Source organism: Leopardus geoffroyi, chromosome B4 (assembly GCF_018350155.1).
Source record: "Leopardus geoffroyi isolate Oge1 chromosome B4, O.geoffroyi_Oge1_pat1.0, whole genome shotgun sequence".
NCBI lineage: Eukaryota > Metazoa > Chordata > Mammalia > Carnivora > Felidae > Leopardus > Leopardus geoffroyi.
In genome coordinates, this window is record NC_059341.1 from 95,679,436 (window position 1) to 95,705,878 (window position 26,443).

The window sequence follows — 26,443 nt, forward strand, 5'->3', positions numbered from 1 at the left end:
GGACTGGGGGAAGGGGGAAATGGGAGTTACTGACTAATGGCTATAGAATTTCCTTTTGGAGGGATGAAAAAGTTTTGGAAATCGTTAATGGTGACAGTTGCACAACATCATGAATGTAATTAATGCTACTAAATTATATATTTAAAATGGCAAATTTTATATCATATATTTTACCACATTACCAAGATGAAAAAAATTTCATCTTGGGTAGTGCTACGGTCTCAGTTGGAACATAGAGCATATTTTCCGAGTTTTACAGCAGAAGAAACAGTCTTTAAGGTCACATGGCCAGGGAGGAGCAGGCTAAGATCTGAACCGAGACCCTGACCCTCAGACAGTAGATGCTCTCCGGTCTACACTGCCATCACTGTTGTCATTGTTTACGATGCTCTTCTTACTGTGTTTGAAGCTGGCCTATAAAGGGGAGGCTAGAACATTTTTGCTACGATTGTTAAATCTAGAGACTAAAGTCAGTTAATGGGGCCTGACATAGCATTGTTTTGGCAGCCACAACACATTGTTGATTCATGCAGAGCTTATAATTAATCAAACTTACTCCTCCCACATCTGTTTTATATATGCTATTCTTTTTTTTTTTTAAATGTTTAATGTTTATTTATTTTTGAGAGAGAGAGCGTGAGCGGAGGAGGGGCAGAAAGAGAGGGAGAGACAGAATCCGAAGCAGGCTCCAGGCTCTGAGCTGTCAGTACAGAGCCCATCACGGGGCTTGAACTCACGAACGATGAGATCATGACCTGAGTTGAAGTCGGACGCTCAACTGACTGAGCCACCTAGGCGCCCCTATACATGCTGTTCTTAAAACAGGTTCTCCCTGCCCCCACCATTTCTAAACCTGTGAGAATGGTGTTGTGGATTTAAATGCAAGAATTTAAAATCTATCCCTGTTTAAATATATATTGTTGCTTTTTCTGATTGTTCCACTCTCTTGTGGTTATTTTGAATCTTGATTCTGGCACATACCATATTTATTATTTCTTTCATCATAAAATGTTATCGTAATTGTAAATCAAAATGACTTCGAGTCCCTTATCCAAGTTATTGGTAAAAATACCGGAAAGGACTGGGTCACAGACAGACACCTGACTGTTTAGCTGCTAGTCTTCCCCTGGCCTCACTCAGTAGTGACCAACACCTTCATAGAGTGTTTACTCTGTTCCAGAAACTGTTTAAATGCTTTATACACTGAATCTCGTTGAGTCCATACAACACCCCTAAAAGACATTACTGCCATAATCCTCACTTTAAACATGAGGGAATGAAGCACAGAGTTGTTAATCAACTTGCCCAAGTCACATGGCTGGCAAGAGGCAGAAGCAAGATTCAGACCTATGCACTGTACTTCCAGAGTCCATATTCTTAAACACTCTGCTGTACTGCTGCCGATATCAGCCCAGGATTCCAGTCCATATGGGATAGGAAAATATAAGGGACTCGATCAATTCGGATCAATGAAACTACTATAAGATTCTTTGAATGTACCGTTGGTTGCAAAATAATACGCAATGCCAAAGGATTTGGGCCTTTGTATACACTGTCTTCTCCCAAGAAACTTAGATTCTAAACTCCTGTTCTTTCATGTCTTCTCAAAAGATAGGTCTTTTTATTTCCCAGGCATGCTTAAGTACTCCCCTTTTATTACCTGTGCCCTATGTACAAATGTTCATTACATTTTGAAGTGCGTTTCAACGATAAGCAAACGACAAATGTTTACAGAGCACCTAGCATGCGTGCCTGGCGTTGTGCTGGGTATTGGGACTACAGACATTAGCAGACAGTGTTCCTGCCGTCCAGCCTATAGCCAGCCAGCGAGAGCCACCACATAAGCATAGCCCTGGTGCCTGCCACGTTGTAGGTGTTCTGCCAAGTGTCGTGGAATGGCTAACTGGAAGAGAATGAGAACCAGGAAGATCTTGTAAGATGCTCAAATGTGCATCTTTAAACTGCTCTTGTGCTTTAGATTAAGAGAGGACTTTTTTTTTAATGTTTATTTTATTTTATTTTGAGAGGGATAGAGTACATCAGGGGAGGAGCAGAGAGAGAGAGGAAGAGAGAGAATCCCAAGCAGGCTCTGTGCTATCAGCGCAGAGGCTGACCCAGGGCTTGAACTCAAGAACCGTAAGATCATGACCTGAGCCAAAATCAAGAGTCAAACGCTCAACCGACTGAGCCACCCAGGCACACCAAGAGAGGACTCATTTCGACCATCATGGCTATTTACTTAATGAAATTGTAGGGTCTCTGGCCTTTATCTTGGTGTTTTGGTCAGCTTAGGCTAAATTATGCTGTGGTAACAACATGAAAATGTGTATAGCTCATAACAACGAGCTACCTGTCTGTCTTGGGTTATTAGCAGCTTTGCTCCATGCTTCAGGACCTCGAAGGCCTAAAGGATTGGCCCCTATCTGGGACATCAATATTAGTCTCATGGGAGAGGAAAAGAAAACAAATTTCCGTAGGAATACCCATGCCTATAATTTTTAGTGATTTTCAAACTCTTTATCATGTTTAGTCCAACAATCTGATGGCTATTTACATGTATTTTCTTGAGTTTTGAATATTGCATGTTACCACAGTAAAGTCAAGTTACTGGCACATCCAAGCGAAACTTTGACATTGACTGACAGGGTCTTTTTAATTACTCAAATTTTAAAAATTCAATTGTACTGTAAGTCATCATTGTGTTACACATATTTCTCCATACAACTTCTGTTTTCTAAATAGTGATTTATCAATTAGGAAAAGAACTTCGCAATTAATTTGACTACTTTTACTGTGTAGAAGTATTTCAGTATATGTTCAATGTACTTTTACCAAGAGAAATAACCGCTTAACAAATTATAACAAAAAAGAATATAGAGCTATTTTTCATGTACTCTTTACTATACATTTTAGGAGTTAGGATGAATGATTCATTGCTAACATATTTCTATCTTCCTACATGCAGCAACAAAGTATATATATGCTAATTTTCTAATTAAAAACCAATAATTTGGTGCATAATACATTTTAATAAAGTGGGTTCTTAACAATTGGGAAACTTATAGAATGATGATATTGTAATAGGAGGTAGCCCTGTTTCCTTTGAGCTTTTCCCTTGAGCTTTCCTTTGTGCTTTATATAAATAAAGAAGAAACGCAATTCACTTTTTCGCCACCCAGGATGCATTTTTCAGATCTTCTCTTCGGAGCTGCCAAAATAATGGAGCCATGCTGCTAGGAGAGGTGTATGAAAGAAAATAGATTGTGGTAACTGGCTAATTTTCTTCATTGAAGATCTAATTATAAGGAATTGGTCTTCACCAAATCAGACATTAATGATGATATCCTAGGAGTATGTTGTGGGATGGGATACAAGATCTTTTTCAGAGGTTTGGGGAGTACAGAAGGTCTCTTCACCTGCCTGGGCTGTTTGGTATTGACTTCACTAGGCGCTGGCTGCCTTTGCTAGTGTGCTCAATGTGGGACAGTGCTATGTGTGGGAGCAGCAGGGAAAAGCATCTAAGTGGGGGTGGGGCAGGTGAATTGAAGGAGGAACCACCAGTGACACTAGTCAGGTGCACAGGAGCTGATTGGACAGTCTAGAGATAGATATTTAAATACCTAAGCAGGAAGAAAAGAAAGTTTAAAATGACAAAGAATAGTGAACATGGTCACTTTCTCTTAGAAATGTTCTGAAAATAGTTGTCACGATCTGTAAGAATACAAGCAGATACATATGACTGTTGATGCAAATAACTCTATGGTGTTTACAATTTCAAACAAGTATATGTAGACTTTGAAAGAATTCCTATGAAGTCTAAGATCTTCCTTTCCCCCCCTCCTCCTCCCCCAGATTTGCTTAACTAAAACTCTATGGCTTTGGATTTTCATTCCCTTCTTATTTTCTTTTAAAGTTTCTTTATTTATTTTGAAAGAGAGAGGGGGAGGAGCAGAGAGAGAGGGAGAGGGAGAATCCCAAGCAGGTTCTGCACTGTGAGTGCAGAGCCTGATGCGGGGCTCAAACCCAAAAACTGTAAGATCATGACCTGAGCCAAAGTCGGACTCTCAACCAACCAAGCCACCCAGGCGCCCCATTCCCTTCTTGTTACACTAACATTTATGGAGTTTTCACTTTGAGCTTAGCACAGTGTGCTGCTCTTCTAGGTGTGGGGAACCACTGGGTAAAAAATCCAGGCTTTGTGGAGTTGGGCAGACCCACTGAGACCACGATTCTTTGTGGGGTTATTTGCATTTGAGTCATGAGTGGGTGAGGGGGCCCTTATTGTTCCGACCCTACCGATATTTTACTAGTTAAGGAGGGCCTGCCATCTTGATTTTACGTCAAAATCACGGGGAACATGTTTCTCAACCTCCTTTTTTAAATGCCACATTTCAACTGCACACAATGTGCCCAGTATTGTTCAGATGGTAAGAAGACACGTTGACATTTGGGGGGATTCCTTACCCGCCTTATTTCCTTGAGAACCAAATTCTGAAGCTCTTGCCAACTTTACAAACACCCAATGGAATCCCTGCTCATATGCATATTTTGGGTGCATCAGTATGTTTGTCATTTCTCCCTGGAAACGGTTTCTCACGCCCACGTTGCAAGTGTGTGATCTGTGATTATATCCTCTGCTAGTTTGCAGTGTCCTCTTTGCCTGAAGCAAGGGCTGAGAACATGATTTAGCTTAGAGAGATGATAGAAAATGTGGCTGTTAAAGTGATCTTTCAGACAAGTCTTTTTATATGTGTGCAGTTACTATGCTGGGTGCAACCCATGACTTCCTTCTCCTGAAACAGTGGAGTAGGTTTGAACATCAGGATCTTAGGATCATGGCTATTGAATGGATATAGAAGACCCTGGCTCAACTTTTTGAGCCCTTGGGTATCATCTTATGTAATTTCAAAGGGGAGCCTCTACCTTGTTTGAAGATTTTGAGAAAAAAACACGTAATTACTTTGCTCGGTGACTAGCCTTTCATTGTGTGCAGGCTTTTCTATAATTAGAGCTTCTCTCTTCTACTTTGGTTTTGGCTTCACAAAGTGAATAAGAGGCCCTGGTGTTTTGTCTTGAACAGTGAGGAGAATGTTGGGATGTCATGATTTAATTAGTGCTGTTGTTTCCAGTCTCTTTCAGCCCTAGCTTGTTGAGGAAGTCCCTTCTGTATCACCATATTCTCAGACATGCTAGATTACAGTGTGTTTCCTTGATGTTTAAGAATTAGTTCCTCTAAATAAGGAATTGAAAAACAGAAGGGCATTTTGAGCACTAAAGTCCTAAATCAAACATTTTCCATTTTCTGAGGATGTTTCTCCAGGAATAGGTATTGCTGAGATGGAAAATGGGCTCTGAAAGACTTCCTTTGGGAACATAATGGCCCACCCTTAAGCTTCCCCACTTCTTGCTAAAATCTGATTTAATCATACATTTTCAATCTTCAAATATGAGAAAAAATAATTGTATGGGATAATGTGAGTTTTTAAATAGTAAAATGGATTAAAGAAATTATAAAACTTTTTATAAAATAGAAATAAAAAGATCAGAAATCAACAGTATTAAAATGACATGAAGATCTGGCTAAACTATATACTTATTACTTCTCTTTCCACATGTGGAAATTCTACCTCACTTTTTAAATTCAGAATTTAAAAAAAAGAGATCTGAAGGATAGCTAATGGAGAGAAAGTTTGGGAAGGTCAAACTTACGACGTAGCATATGATTGTGGTTAAAATTAATACGGAGAACCATTAGTGACATATTGTTTCGTGAAAGATCTGAGTAAAAAAGAATCCAGAATCTTTGAACACTTGGTAAGGAATAAAATTTAAAAGGGAATTGCAAAGATGTACTACTAAGACAAAAAGTAAATCCTGTAGTAAACAGGGTGTCCATTCCTTAGGGAGGATTCCAGTGATGTATTGTATTAAAAGTTTCAAAGTTCCATGACTGATTCGATTAGGGGCAGCAGGTGGTTAAGGAAGTAGTAGAGCTCTAAGCAGGCAAAGGCACAACAGAAGGAAAATGTTGCGGATGAAAAAAAGAGAAGTGTTAATATCTCTGGGCAGGTGTGTTTTATAGTGAATGCCTTTATCATAATAAAAGGACAGATGTTGGGAAAAGATCAAAAAGGTAAACACTCTTTAGCCTTGATTTGTATCATTAATTGAAGTAGAGTTGACACACAATATTGTATTAGTTTCAGGGCACAACATAGTGTTCCCACAATGCTATACATTATGAAATGCTCAGCACAGTAAGTGTCCTTACCATTCGTTGCCATACAAAGTTATTACGACATTATTGACTGTATTTCTTGTGCTGTGCTTTTTCATCCTTGTGACTTATTTATTGCATAACTGGGAGTTTGGACCTCTTAGTATTTTTTTTTATAACTCAGGTGGGGATAATAGAAAGGAGCTTATCATCTAGTGCTTTTTTGGGGGGATGCTTCTGTTGATGATTTAATTGTGAATGACCAATTAGCGCCAGGGGTAGAAGACTTGTGTTAGTAAAGAACTATTTATAATATAAGATAGCAGGTTATGGTAGTGTGGTTGTCTAAATACTAGCTCCCGAAGATGTCCACATCCTAATCCCCATGGATTTGTGTCAACATACCTTATTACCTTACAACACTATATATGGTAAAAAAAAGACTGCAGATGTGATTAAGTAAAGAGTCTTGTTATGGAAAGTTACACCCTAAATGTAATCTCAAGGTCTTTATAAGAGGAAGAGAGGAGGGGTAGTGGATGTGATGATGGTAGCAAGAGTGATTCCAAGAAGGGGCCATGAACCAAGGAATATAGGAAACTTCTAGAAACTGGAAAAGGCAAGGAAATAGATTCTCTTCTAGAGCATCCAGAAAGAACAGTCCTGCCAATACCTTCAGATTTCAGACTTCTGACCTCCAGAAAAGTAAGAGAAGAAATTTGCATTGATTTAAGCCACTAAATTTGTTACAGCAGGAGTGAAAATATACAGGCAGTAATTTATAGACAGGTCTAACAGGTAGTAATTTATAGAGAGGTCTCAGCGTAGCTGACTTTTACAATGAATGTCTGTGAGCTTTCCTTCAACTCTTAAGCTTTGAAAATGCCACAAATTTTCAAAATCTCTGGTTCCGTGTTGTTACATTCTGTGGGTAGACAAATTCATCTCTCCCAGGTTAGGAAACTTGGATATGGGCTTTATTTAAGGCTATAATGAAAAAACTCATTTCTCTCCCCACTGTGTGTCTTTACTCCTCATACAGAACACTTCACTTCTTTTTTTTTTACCATGAAATTTATTGTCAAATTGGTTTCCATACAACACCCAGTGCTCATCCCAAAAGGTGCCCTCCTCAATACCCATCACCCACCCTCCCCTCCCTCCCACCCCCCATCAACCCTCAGTTTGTTCTCAGTTTTTAAGAGTCTCTTATGCTTTGGCTGTCTCCCTCTCTAACCTCTTTTTTTTTTTCTTCCCCTCCCCCATAAACTTCTGTTAAGTTTCTCAGGATCCACATAAGACTGAAAACATATGGTATCTGTCTTTCTCTGTATGACTTATTTCACTTAGCATCACACTCTCCAGTTCCATCACGTTGCTACGAAGGGCCATATTTCATTCTTTCTCATTGCCACGTAGTACTCCATTGTGTATATAAACCACAATTTCTTTATCCATTCATCAGTTGATGGACATTTAGGCTCTTTCCATAATTTGGCAATTGTTGAGAGTGCTGCTATAAACATTGGGGTACAAGTGCCCCTCTGCATCAGCACTCCTGTATCCCTTGGGTCAATTCCTAGCAGAGAACACTTCACTTCTAACACTTCTCATCACCAATGTGTAGGATTTTTTTTTCCCCATACCAAGTGATTCTCCATAATACCAGCCGGGTGTTCTACAATGTAAATCAGTTCTGACCCTATCTATGGGAAGATAGTAATCAGATCCCACAGGTAAAAGGTTCAGTCCCACAAGACTGCCCCCCGACTTCAAACTCCAGTTGTAAGTATCGGGTCCCTAGGTTACCCACAACTTTTGTCCAACGTGGCTACAGATTAGAGGATCCCATGACTTCCCCCTCAGTTTGGATTAATTTTCTAGAATGGCTCACAGAATTCGGGAAACACGCACATTTACTAGTTTGTTGAAAGACATAACAAAAGATACCTATGAACAGCCAGATAAAGAGATAGAGTGAGGGCTGGGAGGGCTCCCAGTGTAGGAGCTTATGTCTTTGTGGAGATGGTGTGCGTCACCCTTCTGTTGTGCATGTGTTCACCAGACGAGCTCACTGAACCCTGTACTGTTGGGATACTTATGGAGGCTTTATCATGAAGCCATGATCAATTATGAACTCTGTTTCTAGCACCTCTCTAGAGAGATGGGAGATAGAGGGAGGGCAGTGGGGCTGAAAGTTACAAGCTTCTAACCATGGCTTGGTCTTTGTGGAGATCAGCCCAGCCGCCATCCAGCAGCCCTTCAGGTGCCCTCCTAGAGTCTCCTCATTTGTTCCTAATTCTCTTATCACTTAGGAATTTTGTAGGGTTTTAGGAGCTGAGTTCAGGAACCAGCGGCCAAGACCAATTCAGATGTGTCTTACTATCTCACAGAGGCTGTCTATGTTGTACATGGTTTTATAGAAAAATGCTTTCCACAGAAATACCCTCATTTTCTCTCCTGAGAAGGGTTTTATTTCCCATTTTACAAATGAGGCAGCTGAGGTGTAGAGAGATGAGTGATAGGCCCTAAGTCAGTGGAGACTCAGAACTCCTACCCGCTGTGTTAGGAAAATCCAAATCTAGTGTTCTCTCTGGGGACCCACAGCTCCCCCATTAGACCTGTGCGTCTCTGTCTGGAGACCTCATTGTGTTGAGGAAGCAGTGATGATGTGATGAAAATTTCATAGAGCCCTATTCTTTCCACTTTAATGAGAAAAGGAAAAGTGGGAAATCAGTCCTGTTTTGGAAGTAGAAACACTCTTGCCTGTGGTTCCCCTGTAACCAGTAGAGGAAGTCCCTTAGACATGTCATCTCTTACCATCTCCCGGCTGTCCTGGGTTTCAGCTGTCCTGGTTTGGGTCATAATGCATTTTAATAATAACAAATTTGTTATTAAAATAAAATGTTTTATTTTGACTAATAATATTTTAAAGATGAAATAGAATAGAAAAGTATTTGTCGTCCATGGAGAAGAGAAGAAAAATGAGAGCTGATCAGTTGTGGGTTCTCTCTGTGAACACTGTGTCATTTGTCCTAAGAAGGGAGCCTGTCTGTTTTTGTTCTGATTCTTCCTTTAAACCCAGCTCTAATTACCTTTTTCATTGTCTGCAGCATTTCTCCCTGGCTTCCTCCTGTTCCGGTTTTGTCTTCCTGACTGTGCGCCTGTAGCTTCGTGTCACTGCTGTTTATTCACCCTTGGTTCTGCGCCCTCCCTTCCATCTCTCTTTAATTTTTTTAATGTTTAGGGCCAGAGAGAGGGAGAGAGAGAATCCCAAGCAGGCTCCACGCTGTCAGCACAGAGCCTGACACGGGGCTCGAACCCATGAACTGTGAGATTGTGATCTGAGCTGAAATCAAGTGTCAGACACTCAACAGACTGAGCCACCCAGGCGCCCCTGGAGTGTTTTTGGCTTACAGAAATGTTTACGTTTCTCTTGTTGGATCATCTGTCTTTTCTTAATGGCTTTTGCATTTTATGTCTTACTTAGAAAGTAGGGTAATCAGAAATTTGCCAAATTTAGCAAATTAAAATATAAGACACCAGTTAAATTTTAATTTCTGATTAACAGTGAATAATTTCTTAGTATAAGTAAGTACAATAGAATACTTGGAACATACTAATACAAAAAAAAAAATCGAAACCCATTTTTTTTTTCTCATTCCAAAGTTATTTTCTATAACTCAGGTGTTCTTCTAGAGCATTCATGGTTTGTTTGGTACAACAAAATTTTTGATATGTCTGGATTTTCTTTTTTTTTTTTTTTTCTTTCTCTTGTTTTTTGGAAAGAAGAAGATGGGGAGCAAATGTTTTTTTTTTCTTCAAATGACCAGTATTGTCCCAACACAATGTATTGAATAATCCATCTTTTTCACACTGATTTAAAATGGTATTGGATTTTCACTTTAAAATTGAAACCACAGGGACACCTGGGTGGTTCAGTCGGTGAAGCGTCAGACTTTGGCTCAGGTCGTAATCTCGTGGTTTGTGAGTTGGAGCCCCGTGTCGTGCTCTGTGCTGACAGCTCGGAGCCTGGAGCCTGCTTTGGATTCTGTGTCTCCCTCTCTCTCTGCCCCTCCCTGCTCATGCTCTGTATCTCTCACCTTCAAAAATAAATTAAAACAAATTTTTTTTAAATAAATAAAATTGAAACTACAAAGTACATACACAAGGTGAGAACTATTATAAGAATTATCTTTGTCTCAAATAGAAGAATGTAGGTTTCTTCTTTTCTCCAGTATATCTGCTTAAACTCTAAATTTAAGCAGTTTGGCCAAAGAATATCTGTGGCCCTATGTGAAAAAAATAATTTACCTGGTAACTCAGGGACGCCACAGACCAAGCTGCCATGAAGAACAGTAATACATTTCTTAAGAAAAGCTCACAGGAATTGCTGGACCAAAACTGTCATCTGGTTTACAAAATTCTTCACTTCTCTGATGAAATCAGCCAACTGAAAGTCATGCTCTCCATCCAGCATTCCCGGTCACTGACGCAGGTGACTCTTCCTAAGCAGCTTGCGGGGGCAGGGGGAGAGGAAGGGGATTTAATATAAATTTAATGCCATTTCTTGCCTCATCTCCGAAAATATCTAGATAATTTAAAATTTCTCTTTCCATTTTTTTTTTCCTGATAGAACAACAAATGTTGTATAATTAAAACCTTCTTATACCAACCTGCTCTGCCTCAGAGTAAGATGGATTCATTGGTTTGCTTTTTTTTTTTTTTTTTTTTTTTTTTTAAGACAACAAGTCATAAGCATCTTCTTGGTTTGCAGGCCTTGCCAGTAACTCCTCTTTCTTTCTGAGCACTCAGGAGATGTCTTCTCAGGCAGGCAATATCCCTAATAGGCTCCTTACCTCAGGGTTCTTCGAATTAGGTTGGGAAAACAGACAGATATAAAAAGTAATTACCACACAGTGTGAATAAAACTTTAAAAGAAGTGTGTTCCTCTGGGAGCTCAGGGCTGCAATGGTTTCTCCGGGCCTCTGCTTTATAAGACCTAAGACCTTGTACTTGTAAGGACAGCCATCTTAACCATCGGAAAACAGTTGCTAAACCCAATCTCCAATTGGGCAATTTAATGATGTTAAATGATGGCTTGAGAGAAAAATTTAGGGGTAACTTCTATTTGTGTTTCTAATCAAGAGATTAGTGTTGTTGAATTTTTTTCCTGATGCACATATTAGAATTGAAGGGAATCATTTGCTGGTTAGACCTATGCTGTTTCTTCCTTTTAGCCGCCTGTTATAGGACCAGAAAGCAGACTACAAAGGTATAGGAGGCCCAGGGGGAGTGAAGACATCTATACCAAAAGAAATTATAATTTGATTAAAGGAATTTCCTGTGACTTCAACCAGACAGTCGTAGACTGTAGAAGATATTTGCAAATGATACATTACTGCCAACATTTTAAAATCATCTTCTGAGTTGTGAACCCCAAATTTATAATGATAATCATTATTATTACCACCCCTTACTGAATATTAAATACTCACTATTAGGCAGTCATCTGCTTAAACACTTGGCAGACATTGTCTCATTTACTCTTCAGGACTATCCTGGAAGGTAGATATTATTATCCCCACTTTATAGATGACAAAATTAAGACAGGGAGGGATTAAGTATTTCTTTCCTTTTTTCTTTCTTTCTTTCTTTCTTTCTTTCTTTCTTTCTTTCTTTCCTTCCTTCCTTCCTTCCTTCCTTCCTTCCTTCCTTCCTTCCTTAAGTATTTTTCTTAAAATCATGTTAGCAAGTTGTAAAGCCCATATTTAAACCCAGGTTTAACTAAAGTTCATGTTCTAAAATACTCCCCTACACTTTCAAGGTTACTTAGTACTTACCATCAGGGTGGACTTAAGGCACAATCTTTCCTGTTTAAAATTAATTCAACCCTTCATTGCTCCAAAATAACACACCTGCCAGTTTGCTGTATATCTGGCCAAAGGCAAATGTAAATTTTTTTCTCTAGAAACTGCAGGTCTGGGGCTTGATTTAATTTCCTCCATGAAGAATAGTCAGGCTTGAGGAACAACTCTTATACAATTAAATATTACAGCTGTAAGTTCACCTAATTGGAGAAGATAGTTAAGAAAATGTAAGTATTTATAACATTTTTACATCTATAAACAGCCTTTCATCCATTGATAAGAACCATCTGCAGACCAAAGCTGTGATGTTGATATAATACTTCTCAAACTTTTAAAAGCCCTTATCACAATATCATTGCTGAAATCAAGTTGGCAAAAATGCACTCATGATAGAACAAATCATCGTAAAGAATACTGCAAAGGATCTCCGTGTTCCGGGCTCCGTATTCCCACTGTAATTTATACCATAACTTGATACAGCTTTCAGATTAGCTGTTCAAGTGCCTTCCTGTGGTCATTTAAGAAGACAAGCATACTTTTCTGTTGCCAAGGTTTTATAATTGCTTCAAACAGCAACTAAACATATTGGCTAATTACTCTCAATAAGGACAGCTTTATGCCAAAACCAAATTCAATGTTTTTATCATTTAATCTTCAATGTCTTTTGGTAGAAAAAATATCTTTTGAGGTCTTTTAAAAATCAACAATCAATAGGTCAAGTCAGTGTTTTCATGGGATGCATGTTAATTCAGTCTCCTAGAAAGCTCATAGCATAGAGTATTGCTAAAATTGAAAACATTTATTGATACCCATATCAAGGTTTTCCAGCTTACAAATCAGTGGTCAGCAGTTCCTGCCTGAAAACCTTCTATGACATAGTCTCCTCTTGTGGCATCTCAATTAAATATCTGTTGATACAGGCACATGAAAAGATGCTCAACGTCACTCCTCATCATCATTTTGATTTGAAATACAAATCAAAACCACACTCAGATATCACCTCACACCAGTCAGAGTGGCCAAAATGAACAAATCAGGAGACTATAGATGCTGGCGAGGTTGTGGAGAAATGGGAACCCTCTTGCACTGTTGGTGGGAATGCGAATTGGTGCAGCCACTCTGGAAAACAGTGTGGAGGTTCCTCAAAAAATTAAAAATAGACCTACCCTATGACCCAGCAATAGCACTGCTAGGAATTTACCCAAGGGATACAGGAGTGTTGATGCATAGGGGCACTTGTACCCCAATGTTTATAGCAGCACTCTCAACAATAGCCAAATTATGGAAAGAGCCTAAATGTCCATCAACTGATGAATGGATAAAGAAATTGGAGTACTACGTGGCAATGAGAAAGAATGAAATATGGCCCTTTGTAGCAACATGGATGGAACTGGAGAGTGTTATGCTAGGTGAAATAAGCCATACAGAGAAAGATACCATATGTTTTCAGTCTTATGTGGATCCTGAGAAACTTAACAGAAACCCATGGGGGAGGGGAAGGAAAAAAAAAAAAAAAAAGAGGTTAGAATGGGAGAGAGCCAAAGCATAAGAGACTCTTAAAAACTGAGAACAAACTGAGGGTTGATGGGGGGTGGGAGGGGGGGGGAGGGTGGGTGATGGGTATTGAGGAGGGCACCTTTTGGGATGAGCACTGGGTGTTGTATGGAAACCAATTTGACAATAAACTTCATATATTGAAAAAAAATATCTGTTGATACATTTGAGACTTTAGAGAAAACTTTCAAAGGCTGTCTGAAACCTAGCTCCAATAGACAAAATAATCTGGGAATGAATGCATGTCAGGTTTTCGGTTTTTGTTATAAAGTATCATTTTGTCACTTCCATGTCAGGACTCTTAACCTGACAGAAGACGCTCCCTTCAACCAGCCACATAGAATGCTTGTCAGTGATTCCAGTCTTGAACGATTTGCTCTTAAGTTATTGTCAAAAACCAAGCTGATACATTTGATATTTAAAAAGCATTAAGGGGGCGCCTGGGTGGCGCAGTCGGTTAAGCATCCGACTTCAGCCAGGTCACGATCTCGCGGTCCGTGAGTTCGAGCCCCGCGTCAGGCTCTGGGCTGATGGCTCAGAGCCTGGAGCCTGTTTCCGATTCTGTGTCTCCCTCTCTCTCTGCCCCTCCCCCGTTCATGCTGTGTCTCTGTCCCAAAAATAAAATAAACGTTGAAAAAAAAAATTTTAAAAAGCAATAAGTCACTTATTTCCAGATGTGAGTAATCATTGGCATCACCTGGAAAGCTGTTTAAAAACTCAATCTGATTCAGTAGATCTGAGACCTTGGAATTAGTATTGCAAAAATTCCTCACATAATTTCATTAGCTAGCTTTGTAAAGCTGGTCTTAGCCTTTCAAATGTGTTACACAGATTACTTTATGTAAAAATACACACCATCTCATTTATTAAGTGTAGCCCTAGCAAAGCGTTTGTTCTGATGAATTGGCATGCTTCCTTTTTTTTTTTTTTTTTTTTTTTTCAATCTAATGGCAGCTGTGTAACTCATCTCCGTTCTTTTTCCCTTGGGTACTGGGATGCTCAGAGGTTAAGTTCCACTTATGCTTAAAGCAGGAGCTTTTCTTAGCTTGGACTTCCTTTTTTTTTTTTTTTTTTTCCTTTCTTTCATCCTAATTACATTGTATTTGCTCTTTACTGTCAGTTTAAGGGTTTTATTGTACTTAGGTCTTGTTTTTATTGTTACCTCTTTAAGATTCTTTCAAAAAGTAGGTCATGTTATAAATAATAAGCAAGGCTTAGAGCAAGAATAGAGAGGACCTATTCAGAAGATTTGGAGGATGAAATCATTACATTTTTCATGTCATTTGGCTGTGCTTCTATGCCAGAGGCCTGGCATGTTGGACTGACATTATGCCTAAAGAATTATGTTATGGTTGTGATATAATGAAGCATTTATTGACTTTAAGATTGCAACAAAATACATACATAAGTGCAAGTTCCTGTAATGATGTAGTATATTATTTCTCATGGAAATATGGATAAAGCTGACAACTAAAAAAGTTTTTAAGGTTTATTGAGTACCTGATATGCAAATGTACATCATTGATATATACCTACTCTAAGAAGGGTTTAATGAGTGCTCTAAAGATTGACAGAATTTAGCAAGATAAAATAAATTAGCAACATGTGCAGAAAATAAGACAAAGCATGAGGGGTCTGACAGGCAAAAAAAAGTTGTATGATCTTGCTAAGGCAGGCCAAAACTTGAACTTTCTAGCAGTCTACATGAACATGAAAAGGAAAGTTCTTAAGTAATAAATCAGGATTTCTACTTCCTGTAGGATCTCATGGATCTTCATCTTTTCTCTTCACTGGTACAGTTACCATCACGGGACACTAGTAACTTATTATGCAGTTCAGATTTTTACATGAACTGGTTGAGATAAGTTAAAGTTTAATTTTCCAGCGTAAAAAAAAAAAAAAAAAAAAGAGGTCACCATTTTCTCTCACTGTCAGTGAACAGAACAGGTATTGAGAATTAGAAGAAATCTCATTTGGTGAGGCAAAGTCAAAGAGAATATATTTTTTATATTTAGGATGACATATACCAAATTTTTGTCTTTTTTATCTGGTACAACTAGGTCTACTGCTAGCTGATAGGCTGCCTTTTTGCCAATTAGGACAAAAGCCCCCTCCGAGCAAATCTAGTATCAGGGCTGGATTTCTACCTCCCTTGTTACCTCCATTACCCCTCACCTCACCCCTTCTCTCCTCCAGTCTTATTCCAGGACATCTTCATGCACCATACACTCTGCACAAGAGCATGTGACGGCCATGACAATAACCCGGACATAAGAATCAGTTAAGACAGTTTCAGAAATAGCCAGATAAGTAGCTCTATGTTTCACACCAAATTTTTTTTTTCTTTTAAACTATTAGAGCTTTACACAGCGCTTCCTAAACTTGATTATGTATTAGAATCACCCAGGAGCTTCTCAAAAATGCAGGTATCTGGGTCCTACAACCCCTATTCTGATGTAGTCAGCCAGGAGTTGAGATTCAGGAAGTTGCATTTCAGCAAATACCAGAGGTGGCTTGAATTCGAGAAAAGCCAGCTGAGGGGTAAATAAATAGTACAGGTTTGAAAGCCATACAGATAGGGTTTCCGAATCACTGTGTCATTATTTGAAGTTGTGTAATCTTGAGTAAACTAATCTTTCTTTGCCTTAGTTTCTCTTATTTTAAAATGACAATGAAAAATTTGGCCATCACAGGGTTATTTTAAGGATGAAGTGAGATTAAACACTCTATCCGAGCACCTGAAGGGTAGTAAACACTTAACAAATGCTAACTATTTAAGAATGTACTCACAATATACTTTCAAGGCTCTATTCAGGGTAAGTCCAACCTTTAGGAAAGTATTTCTAAGGGTACTCGTAGCACTTCTCTTGTTTTATGACACTTGTACCCACCCCCTCTTACAATCTAAAAGTGCTTGCTATTAGTATTTTTACACACCCGAAAGAAAATACCTTGTTTACTTTTTTGAAGTCCTCAAATACAGAGTAATCATCCTTTTTTTTTTTTTTTTTTTTTTTTTTTCATATTACCTACATCCTCATCACTATCCTGATTATACTACATCGTATTCAGATCTCATCAGGCCATTTATCCAGTTTGCCAAATATTGAAAATGGTAATTTTTTTAAAAAAAGTTCCCCTTCAGTCCTACCATTATAGATTTATGGAAAACTGAATTCTAAAGCCAAAGCTGCCTCCTAAAATTGGAGGGAACTGAGGTAGTGGAGTGCTTTAAATTAAGACACTAAAGTCCCAGTTAAATGAACCAGACTTTAATTACATCACAGGATCAATTTAAAGATAATTTCAGTAAATCCTATTAACTGAATGATGAACTTAAGCATTACTGTGCTGAGAAATCATTTTTTCCTATAGGGGAGGAAAAACTTTTCCCTCTATGCTTCTTAGATTCATAGGCTAGGGCTCTGTAAATTAGACTGACAAAAGACAGATTAAGAAGAGAAAAACAGAAGTTTATTAACATGTGCATCATGTGTACATGTGGAAGCACTCAGTGGTGCATAGCTCAAAGAGGTGGTTCGAACTTGGGCTTATATGGCATCTTTAAGTAAAAGGCAATACAGGGGCACCTGGGTGGCTCAGTCAGCTAAGCGTCTGACTTCAGCTCGGGTCATGATCTCACAGTCTGTGGGTTCAGGCCCCACATTGGGCTCTATGCTGACAGCTTGGAGCCTGGAGCCTGCTTTGAATTCTGTGTCTCCCTCTCTCTCTGCCTCTCCCCTGCTTGTGCTCTGTCTCTCTCTCTCTCTCTCAAAAATAAATAAACATTAAAAAAAATTTTTTTAAAGAAAAAGGCAATACATATTTAGAGAAGTGATATGACAAAGGAAAAGGACTTTGAGTTTCTAGGGCAGCAAAATGTAGAAAGGTAAATATATGGGGAAACTGATGGAAAGTAAGAGCTAGTTAGGAAAATTTGTTATATAATTTACTCTGGTGCCATTTTTGGGCTGATAAAGGTCTAGAATTGTCTCCAATGATTAACTTTTGTCCTTCCTAGAAGAGAGAGGAAGAAAGGCACCTTTATAAATGTATGTCTTGCTTTTAGGCAAATAAGAGGAGGGCAGAGAGCTTTTCTTATCTCTGTCTCTTTTCAATTACCTTCAGCTCAAAATAACCTTATGCCAAAGTGGCATATTCTGCTACCCTTCCTTCCCATTGAAGGATACTATGGGGCATCTTAGAACTGTATGAAATGGAAACAGACATTAATTATTTTTAAAGAAATATGAACATTTTTATATAATATTTCTGCCTCAAAGACTGCTTTGAAGCTGCTACGGATTCAACATAGCTATCTCCAGTGAATGATGTTTTGTCACTTGAAATATTAAAATAAAATTTTGCCCCAAGGGCTCTTATAGCAGTTGGAATGCCAAGAAGTTTCTAAATAAAACAAATATCCAGGTCCAGCATTTTCAGTTCTTATTTTCACTCCTCCTTTCCTTTTTACTCACATTCTTTTTTTATTAAATGTTCCAGGAAATATGTATGGTGGTTCCAACCACCTTCATCTGTGGGTATTTTCCTGGTTCAGTTGTACAGTATTGTGGTAAAGGATTTAGTATCATTAATAGTGATTCAAGAAGGAACACAAAAGACGATACTCAATGAAGCATTTTACTGGAAAATTAACCGCAAAACACTTATGGAAATTACATGCAAATTACTTAAAGTAGTGTTAAAAATACAAGTCCTTACCACCCCCCCCCTTTTTTTGCCATTTTCACCGTTTGTAAGCATACAGTTCTGTGTATTAAGTGCATTTACATTTTTATGCACTCTCACCCTTTTGGTGAAGAATGTAGTTCATCTTTGCACCAATAGATTCTGGAGGAATAGAACTGTCCAAGAAAGAAGGGGAAGAGAGCGAAGGGGAAAAGAAGGTGGGAAGGAAGTGAGGGAGGAAGGCCATCCCAAGACAGATTAAAAAAAAAAAAAATCAGTAATACTGCAGTTTATCTTATTTTTTATTTGAGTATAATTGACATACAATGTTACATTAACTTCAGCTGTACAACACAGTGATTCAAAAGTCTATATGTTCTGCTATGCTCACCACACATATAGCTACCATTTGCCACCATACAACACTATTACAGTACCATTGACTATATTGCCTAGGCTCTGCCTTTCATTCCCATGACTTCTTCATTCCATAACTGCAAGCCTATACCTCCTACTTCCCTCTACCCATTCTGCCCACCCCCCCCGCCCCAAACACCTTCTCCCTGGCAACCATCAGTTTGCTTTCTATATTTATAAGTCTGACTCTACTTTATGGTTGTTTATGCTTTTGTTTTGTTTTTTAGATTCCACATATAAGTGAAATCATGTGGTATTTGTCTTTCTCTGTCCTGCTTATTTCACTTAGCATAAAACCCTCTAGGTCCATCCATGTTGTTGCAAGTGGTAAGATCTCATTCTTTTTTTATGGCTGTATAATAATTTATATATTTCCACCACATCTTCCTTATCCATTTGTCTATCAGTGGACACTTAGGCTGCTTCCATATCGTGGCTATTGTAAATAATGTTGCAGTAAACATAAGAGTGCATATATCTTTTTTAATTAGTGTTTTCCCCCCATTGGGTAAATACCCATATTGGATCATATAATATTTCTACTTTTAATTATTTGAGGAACCTCCATACTATTTTCCACAATGGCTGCACCAATATACATTCCTACCGGCAGTTCACAAGGGTTCCTTTTTCTCCACATCCTTGCCAATCATTGTTATTTCTTGTCTTTTTGATTTTAGCCATTTTTACAGGTGTAAAGTGATATTTCATTGAGGATCTGGTTTGCATTTCCCTGATGAGGAGTGATGTTGAGCATCTTTTCAGGTGCCTGTTGGCCGTGTTATTTCTTTTTTGGAAAAATGTTTGGGTCTTCTGCCCATTTTTAGTCAGATTATGTAATTAATTAATTTAATTTTTTTGGTGTTGAGTTGTATAAGTTCTCTTTATATTTTGGATATTAATCCCTTATTGAATATGTCATTTGCAAATATCTTCTCCTATTTAGTAATTTGCCTTTTTGTTTTGTTGATGGCTTCCTTTGCTTTGCAAAAGCTTTTCATAGTGATATGGTCAAGGCAATCTTGAGAAAGAATAAAGCTGGAGGTATCACAATTCCAGATTTCAAGATGCACTATACTACAAAGCTGTAGCAATCAAAACAGTATGGTACTGGCACAAAAATAGACACATAGATCAACGAAAGAGAATTGACAGCCTAGAAGTAAACCCATGCTTATATGGTCAATTAATCTATGACAAAGAAGGCAAGAATATACAATGAGAAAAAGACAGTCTCTTCAATTAATGGTTCTGGGAAACCTGGACAGCTACATGCAAAAGAATGAAACTGGACCACTTTCTCACACCATACACAAAAATAAACCCAAGATGGATGAAAGACCTCAATGTGAGATCTGAAACCGAGAGAGCTTTTACTTCCTTTGCACACTCTGGTGGGGGTAGCTGACAGCTGTGAGTTCTTGTGGCTGGGAAAATAATGGTGGCAGTGCTGGGGGTTGGGGTTTTAAAGACTGTAACATAGGACTTAATTATATTGTGCCCTGACTGTATTTGGACCTAGGCCTCTACTGTCTACACTCAAGGCTTAAGGTTCTTGAAATTTTGCATGGATAACATGTTGAAACAGAGACAGTTTCCCGGTCATCAGTAGCAAGTGGTTATTTAGCAACATCTATGTGTAGAGTAACAGACAATGACAAAGTCAAGGGCCTTCCAGGAGAAAAGGATATGTACATTAACATGTATCATAAGTTAATGATAGCACAAGTCTTGAAGACAATGTGTTGCTACAGGAATTCAGAAAAAAGTGTAACTTCTGCAAGCTAGAATGCTTTTTGCTTAATTGTTACAATGACTCTGCATTTATCTAGTACAAATTTTAACTGAAATAATATGAAATAAAATGTCAATAAAAATCTCACTTAATGTGCAAAATCTTAAATGTTATTATGCACAAAAAAAGGGCAAGGATTATGTAATTTCAAAGCTAAGCTGCAAAACTGTTAATGCTGCATGATGGTTGCATTATAGGTAGAAGAGAAATACCCAACATTCTTTGTCAATCTTCTGGAAAAATTGATCTTGAATTATGAAACCTGTGATCAGTGAGAGCTCCTCAAGAAGGCATTTCTTTGTTAAATGCACTGCCCTTGTACTCTAAAGCTTCTGATGTTCTTGAGGGCAATTGAATTAATTGTTCTGCATCATTTTCTTCCTTGTTTGGAGGAAGCACTGCTACTCTAGGATAATAGAACAAACCTGGGGCACCCGGGTGGCTCTGTCTGTTGAGCATCTGACTTTAACTGAGGTCATGATCTTACAATTCGTGAGTTTGAGCCCTGCATCAGGCTCGCTGCTGTTGACTTGGAGCCCGCTTCAGATCCTGTCACCCCATCTCTCTCTGCCCCTCCCCCACCTGTGTGTGCGCGCTCTCTCTCTCTCTCTCTCAAAAATAAATAAATATTAAAAAAATTTTTTTTTAAATAGAACAAACCTTCCTGGGGATGAAATGGAAATATCTTACAAAATATAAACCTCTTGTATGAAAGCTAAAGTCCCAAGCTCTCTCTCTAATGGCCAGAGATGAGAAATCATGGCTTGTGGAACACATCTCATTTTTACTTCTTGAGAATGAGACCAGTGCTGGAATTGAAAGCGGGGTCCTGTGTTGGTAAGATAGAAATATATTGCTAAGACTTTGCAAAATTTATCAAGAAAATAGTCAGTAGTTTAAACTGATGACTAATCCCACCCAGAAGCATGGAAAAATGCACTAAATCTAACCATTTCACTCATCTGTTCATTAATAAAAAACCTTCACATAATGGAGCTGAGTTGACCTGAAGACTACACCACAGATCTTTCTGACTAAATTCAAACAGCGGCTTTATTATTTTTATGAATTAAGATCATTTGGGTCCCACCTAAGTGCTGAGGTCTACTTTGGGTTTGAGAATGTCAACCCACAAGTAATTTTTTAGACTGATTCATGCCACTTTGACCAGCATTCATTAAAGGGTGAGTGAGAAAATGGAATATGTTAGACAACTTACAATGCAGGAAAATAGTAATGTAAAAGATTGCTACGCTTTGACATTTCGCAACGTGTAAATTATATTATAGATAATATGCAAATTGGTACCAATTACTTGATTCAAGACCTCAGAACTTTTGGTAATGGATTTGAACCTCAAAATACAGTATTTATAGCCAGAGCATGGTCTTCACTCTCAATGATTATTCCCTTCGGGCTAGAGAGCAAGCTGAGCTCCAGGGTGTAGATTTATGCCATGCCGAGGCAGTTGACCACTCTTTCTTTCCCATCTCCACTGTCTTGCAGACCAGATGATGTGCTCCTTCATCGCACGCATGATGAGATTGTCCTCCTGCATTGCTTTCTCTGGCCCCTGGTGACATTTGTGGTGGGCGTTCTCATTGTGGTCCTGACCATCTGTGCCAAGAGCCTGGCAGTCAAAGCAGAAGCCATGAAGAAGCGCAAGTTCTCTTAAAGGGGAGTAGGCTTGTGGCAAGCAAAGCACAGAAACTGCGCTCATCGGCACACGTCTACCTGCGGAGGCTGTTTCCTGGTGCAGGAGATGGAAGGGGCTACGAGAGGTCTCTGAGAGGCTCCTCCCTCAATGGCAGCAGAGACCGGCACAACTGGAAGACTTGGAACCTCATAGATTGTATGCCATGTGTCATAGCGATGGCTGAAGGGTCAAGCTCTTAACCGTATGGAGTAACCATTTCAGAAAATCCTATAAGAAGTTAATTTTCTTTGGAAAGTAACAGTATATAATTGTACAGTGTAGTATACAAAGCATTATGATTTCTGCTACTTAAAAACATTAAAAGAGAGTGGTCTGTGTTCTTTTCTATTTCTTTTTTTTTTTTTTTTTTTTGTTACGTTTAGAACACCACGGTTTTAAAAAAGGGTCTTGGTTTCATTTGATTCCGCGAGATGAAACTTGCACTTAGAGATAAGGACCCCTGCACAAGTCTTGACCTCACAGTACGATCCCCAGTTTCCATTATTGAAGAATACCTTTTGACTCCTGCTTGAAAAAGGAAAACTGCGCTGTTCCCTCAGTCTTCAGTCATTTCTGTGACTCTTCATCAAGGGACCCTCAAAGATTGGGAAAACATATCCTCCAACACTTCCCTTTGCCTCTCCACTATTTTTCACCAGATTATCTCTTAAGAGAGGGAGACAGTTCTGAACAAGGTGTGTCCTAGCTCTAAGAGCACTGAGCTCCTTCATTCACGCGTCCATGTTACATTCGACGGATTTCATCTCTGTGCAATAGAATGGACATGATGTGAAGGACACGTGTCAGCTTAGTTAACTGCTGTTTTCATTCCTTTTCTCTTTTAGCTCAGAAAAAAAAAATTCAGAATCAGCTCAAGTATTTTGTTTTTATTTTCTTTGTCTTTGCCTTGATGTTTTCAGTACTACACGAATGCCGCTGCAGGTGTTTGCTTGGACAAACCTGGAGATGCAACCCAGGGTTCATCACTGTTGCTGCTGAGCTTCCTGGGCCTTTCTCACGAGGGCATTGAGGAGACTGTGCTTCTTTGCATCTGTTGACAAATGCAGATTCCAAATATCAGTCACAGGTATCGGTGAATATCCTACTTACCCAGGTAGTTACCAGACAGAATCAAACCTTTGCGTCGATGAGATGTACATTTTTAGTGAAGGAACAATCGGATGATACGGTTCCTTCTTGCTCTCTTCCATTATTCTTCAAACATGTTTCTATGAGAATAAAGGCAAACTGGAATTTAAGGACAGTACTCGCTTAGGGTTCTAGGAAAGATACATGTTAGTGGAATGATAGGCCTCTGACTTTTAGTTCACAGACTGCTCTTTCCTTAATCTTAGAATACAAGTCATTGACAGAGCCATAGTCTTCTATGGAAGGGTGTTGGATGGGTGTGACCACCTTTTTCGAATCCAGTGTTACAAGTTTCATTGTGAAAAAGGCCTTGAACACACCATCGATGATATCCTTTGAGGCAGCTCCATCCTTTGAGACTTCAGTGCCAGTTTTCTGTTACAGCATCCCTGTTGTCTTAGCAACACCGTGAACCGATCTGAAACACAGTTACTCGAATGGAAAGCCGAGAAAATCACCATCTTTGTGTTACATAGTGGGAGAGGAAGTCTGCTTTATCCATTTTATCTTAATGCAATAATCTATGATTAATCAATTACAGAGAATAGATAAAAATAGTGCATGGACATATGTGATGTGTAGGGAAAAAGGAAAATTGATATTTATTGATCTGAGTTTTCATTTATCAGTTTGATACTCATACATTTGTGTTAATTAATGCCTCCATTTAGACCCAAAGAGTATACATGACTGTATTCTATAGGTTGATTTTTAAAATATTTTTTTAATGTTTATTTTTGAGAGAGAGCAAGTGAGCGAGGGGTAGAGGGAGAGGGAGACAGAGGAGCTGAAGCAGGCTCTGTACTGACAGCAGAGAGCCTGATGCGGGGCTTGAACTCACGAACTGTGAGATCATGACCTGAGTTGAAGTCAGATGCTCAACTGATTGAGCCACCCAGGCGCCCCTGTAGGTTGATTTTTTGAAAAGAGGAGGAGCACACTGAATTCATGAAGTCACATGTAGTTTTAAGGTCTTACTTGCTTATAGCCAGTTAAATTTGAGGCTCCTTACACTTGTTGTTAAAACTAAAATCCAGAGAAAGGGGGTGCATTTTTAAGATTATCAAAAGGTAGAGAAGCTTAGCTTCTTAATAGAAGTGAGAAAATGGTCAAAGCTGCTATAACAGAGAACCCAAAATATCATGGCCCACATGAGAAGTTATTTCTTCCTCACACATCAGTCCAGAGGTAGCAGAGAAGTCCAGGGCAGTTCTGAGTCATATGGTAATGGAGGGACCCAGGATTCCTCTACCTTGTTGTTCTTTCATTACCAAGAACAGTGTTCATTCCATGGTCAAAATTGACTCAAAGAATCACACCTGCTTTGCAACCTGGAAAAGCAAGGAAGTTAGGAGCTAGCTCTTTCTTTTTAAGGAAATCTTACCCATCACTTTTGCTCACAGTTATTTGTAAATACTTACTACCTAGCTATTCCTAGCTTCAAGGAAGGCTGGGACATGTTTTCTTCAGCTAGATGGACCTATGTTCTACTAAAACTCCAGGGGAAGGGTTCTAGTTCTAAAAGGAAAGGGGAGAGAAAGACTACTAAAGGATGGGAATGATGGATAGCTGTCAATGCCCTATGCCATGATGAAATTATGAACAATTACAAAGATCCTCTGCCCCCCAGGAAATAAGGTTCTTGGTTAAACCTTCAATCTGCTGTCTTGGAGAAACTTGTCCATTGTTCTCTGTGACCCCTGGTTTGATCTCTAGGAAGTTCTTGCTCATTAAACCCATAGCCACATCAGAAACTTCTGGGGTTTATCACAGCTTTTGCATGTTCCTAGTGCACATTTGTAGACCTAGATTTCTTTAGGGATTGAACAAACAGGCTTTTGTAGGCCAAGATTATAGTTTATTTGGCTGTGATAAAGAGGCTGACTCCATTTTTCATGTTTGACTGCTGACAGCTTTCATGCCTCCTCCCTATTCCCCTTTCCCCCTAAGCTTGACATCTGGGCAAACTGGTTAGAAAGGCTGGGTGCCTCCTTCCAAGTGGGAAATTCAAACCACACAAGGCTGGCCTGCAAGCAGGATGATACGCTAAGAACAAAAAAAAGCCAAACCAGTCTACTCATTTTTGGACCTGTGTGGGAACTGTCCTGCTCTCCCCATAAAGCCTCATGATGTGAATAACAAACTTTGTACCCTCTTGATGTGTGAGTGGTTAATAGTATTGACATCCAAACCAAATTTGGGGTTAGGGAGTGCATCTGAGGGGTGCCCACAACATAGGTGATAAAATTTCATCCAAAAGGTTTCTATTTGCTTCCAGTTAGTTTGTGTCAAAGTGACCACTGCCAAAAGTCTCCTCTTGTTATAGTTGTTAAACCAGCAGCATTTTACTCAGTCTCTGCTTGTACCTCCAATCCTCAACTTAATGGCAGGCACCTGGAAGCTTTCTGGAACAAGTTTAAGTGGGAATGCAACAACATTTATCTGATTTTTTCTGCTGAGCTACTCCCGTTGTCTGGCCAGCATTACTTAATGGAGACTCTGGAGAAAGATTCTGCATAATTTCCTGCTGTTTGGGGTAAAGAAGCAGTGGGCTGCAGGGCAAAGGCACAAGTCCTGTAACAAAGCTGTGTTACCCTATTTATAGACTAGTTCTTGTCTCACTCAACTATTTTCCATGGTACTTTACTAAAAAACAGCAAAGAGCAGCCAATCTGCATCATCACCGCTTTTTCCTAATCGCTCTCCCCTTTGCTACCGGCCTGCCTTCTGAGTTGGTGCTGGTGGTGATTTTGTACCTAATGATTGGTCAGAGCATAACAAGAATCTCCAGTTTTCCACCCTGCAGTCTGTTTCCTCACTGCCAGCTGCCTGGCAACAATGCCAAAGCCACGTATTTTCGAATTTTGTTATGATGGGAGATAATTCACCTTGCTTTTCTCTAAATGGTCTCATCTGGCGAGACGTCCTCATCTATTACCTCCTGCCCTCATCTGTCCCGGGGTCTGAATGGACATTGCAATAGGTCTGATGCATTCTTAGGACTTTGTCACAAGCTCAGTGATGGGCAGACAATACAATGACAGAATGAATAATGG

The 26,443-nt window shown here is 39.1% G+C and overlaps 1 protein-coding gene across 1 annotated transcript in view; it reads left to right on the plus strand.

The window, feature by feature from the left end:
* Positions 1–22,576, plus strand: part of KCNMB4 (potassium calcium-activated channel subfamily M regulatory beta subunit 4) — a 64,647-nt gene extending 42,071 nt beyond the window's left edge. The window contains exon 3 of the mRNA XM_045465400.1: positions 22,049–22,576. Coding sequence (XP_045321356.1) covers positions 22,049–22,217 — 169 coding nt within the window. The 3' untranslated portion in view covers positions 22,218–22,576. The remainder of the gene's footprint in view (positions 1–22,048) is intronic.
* The last annotated feature ends 3,867 nt before the right edge of the window (positions 22,577–26,443 follow it).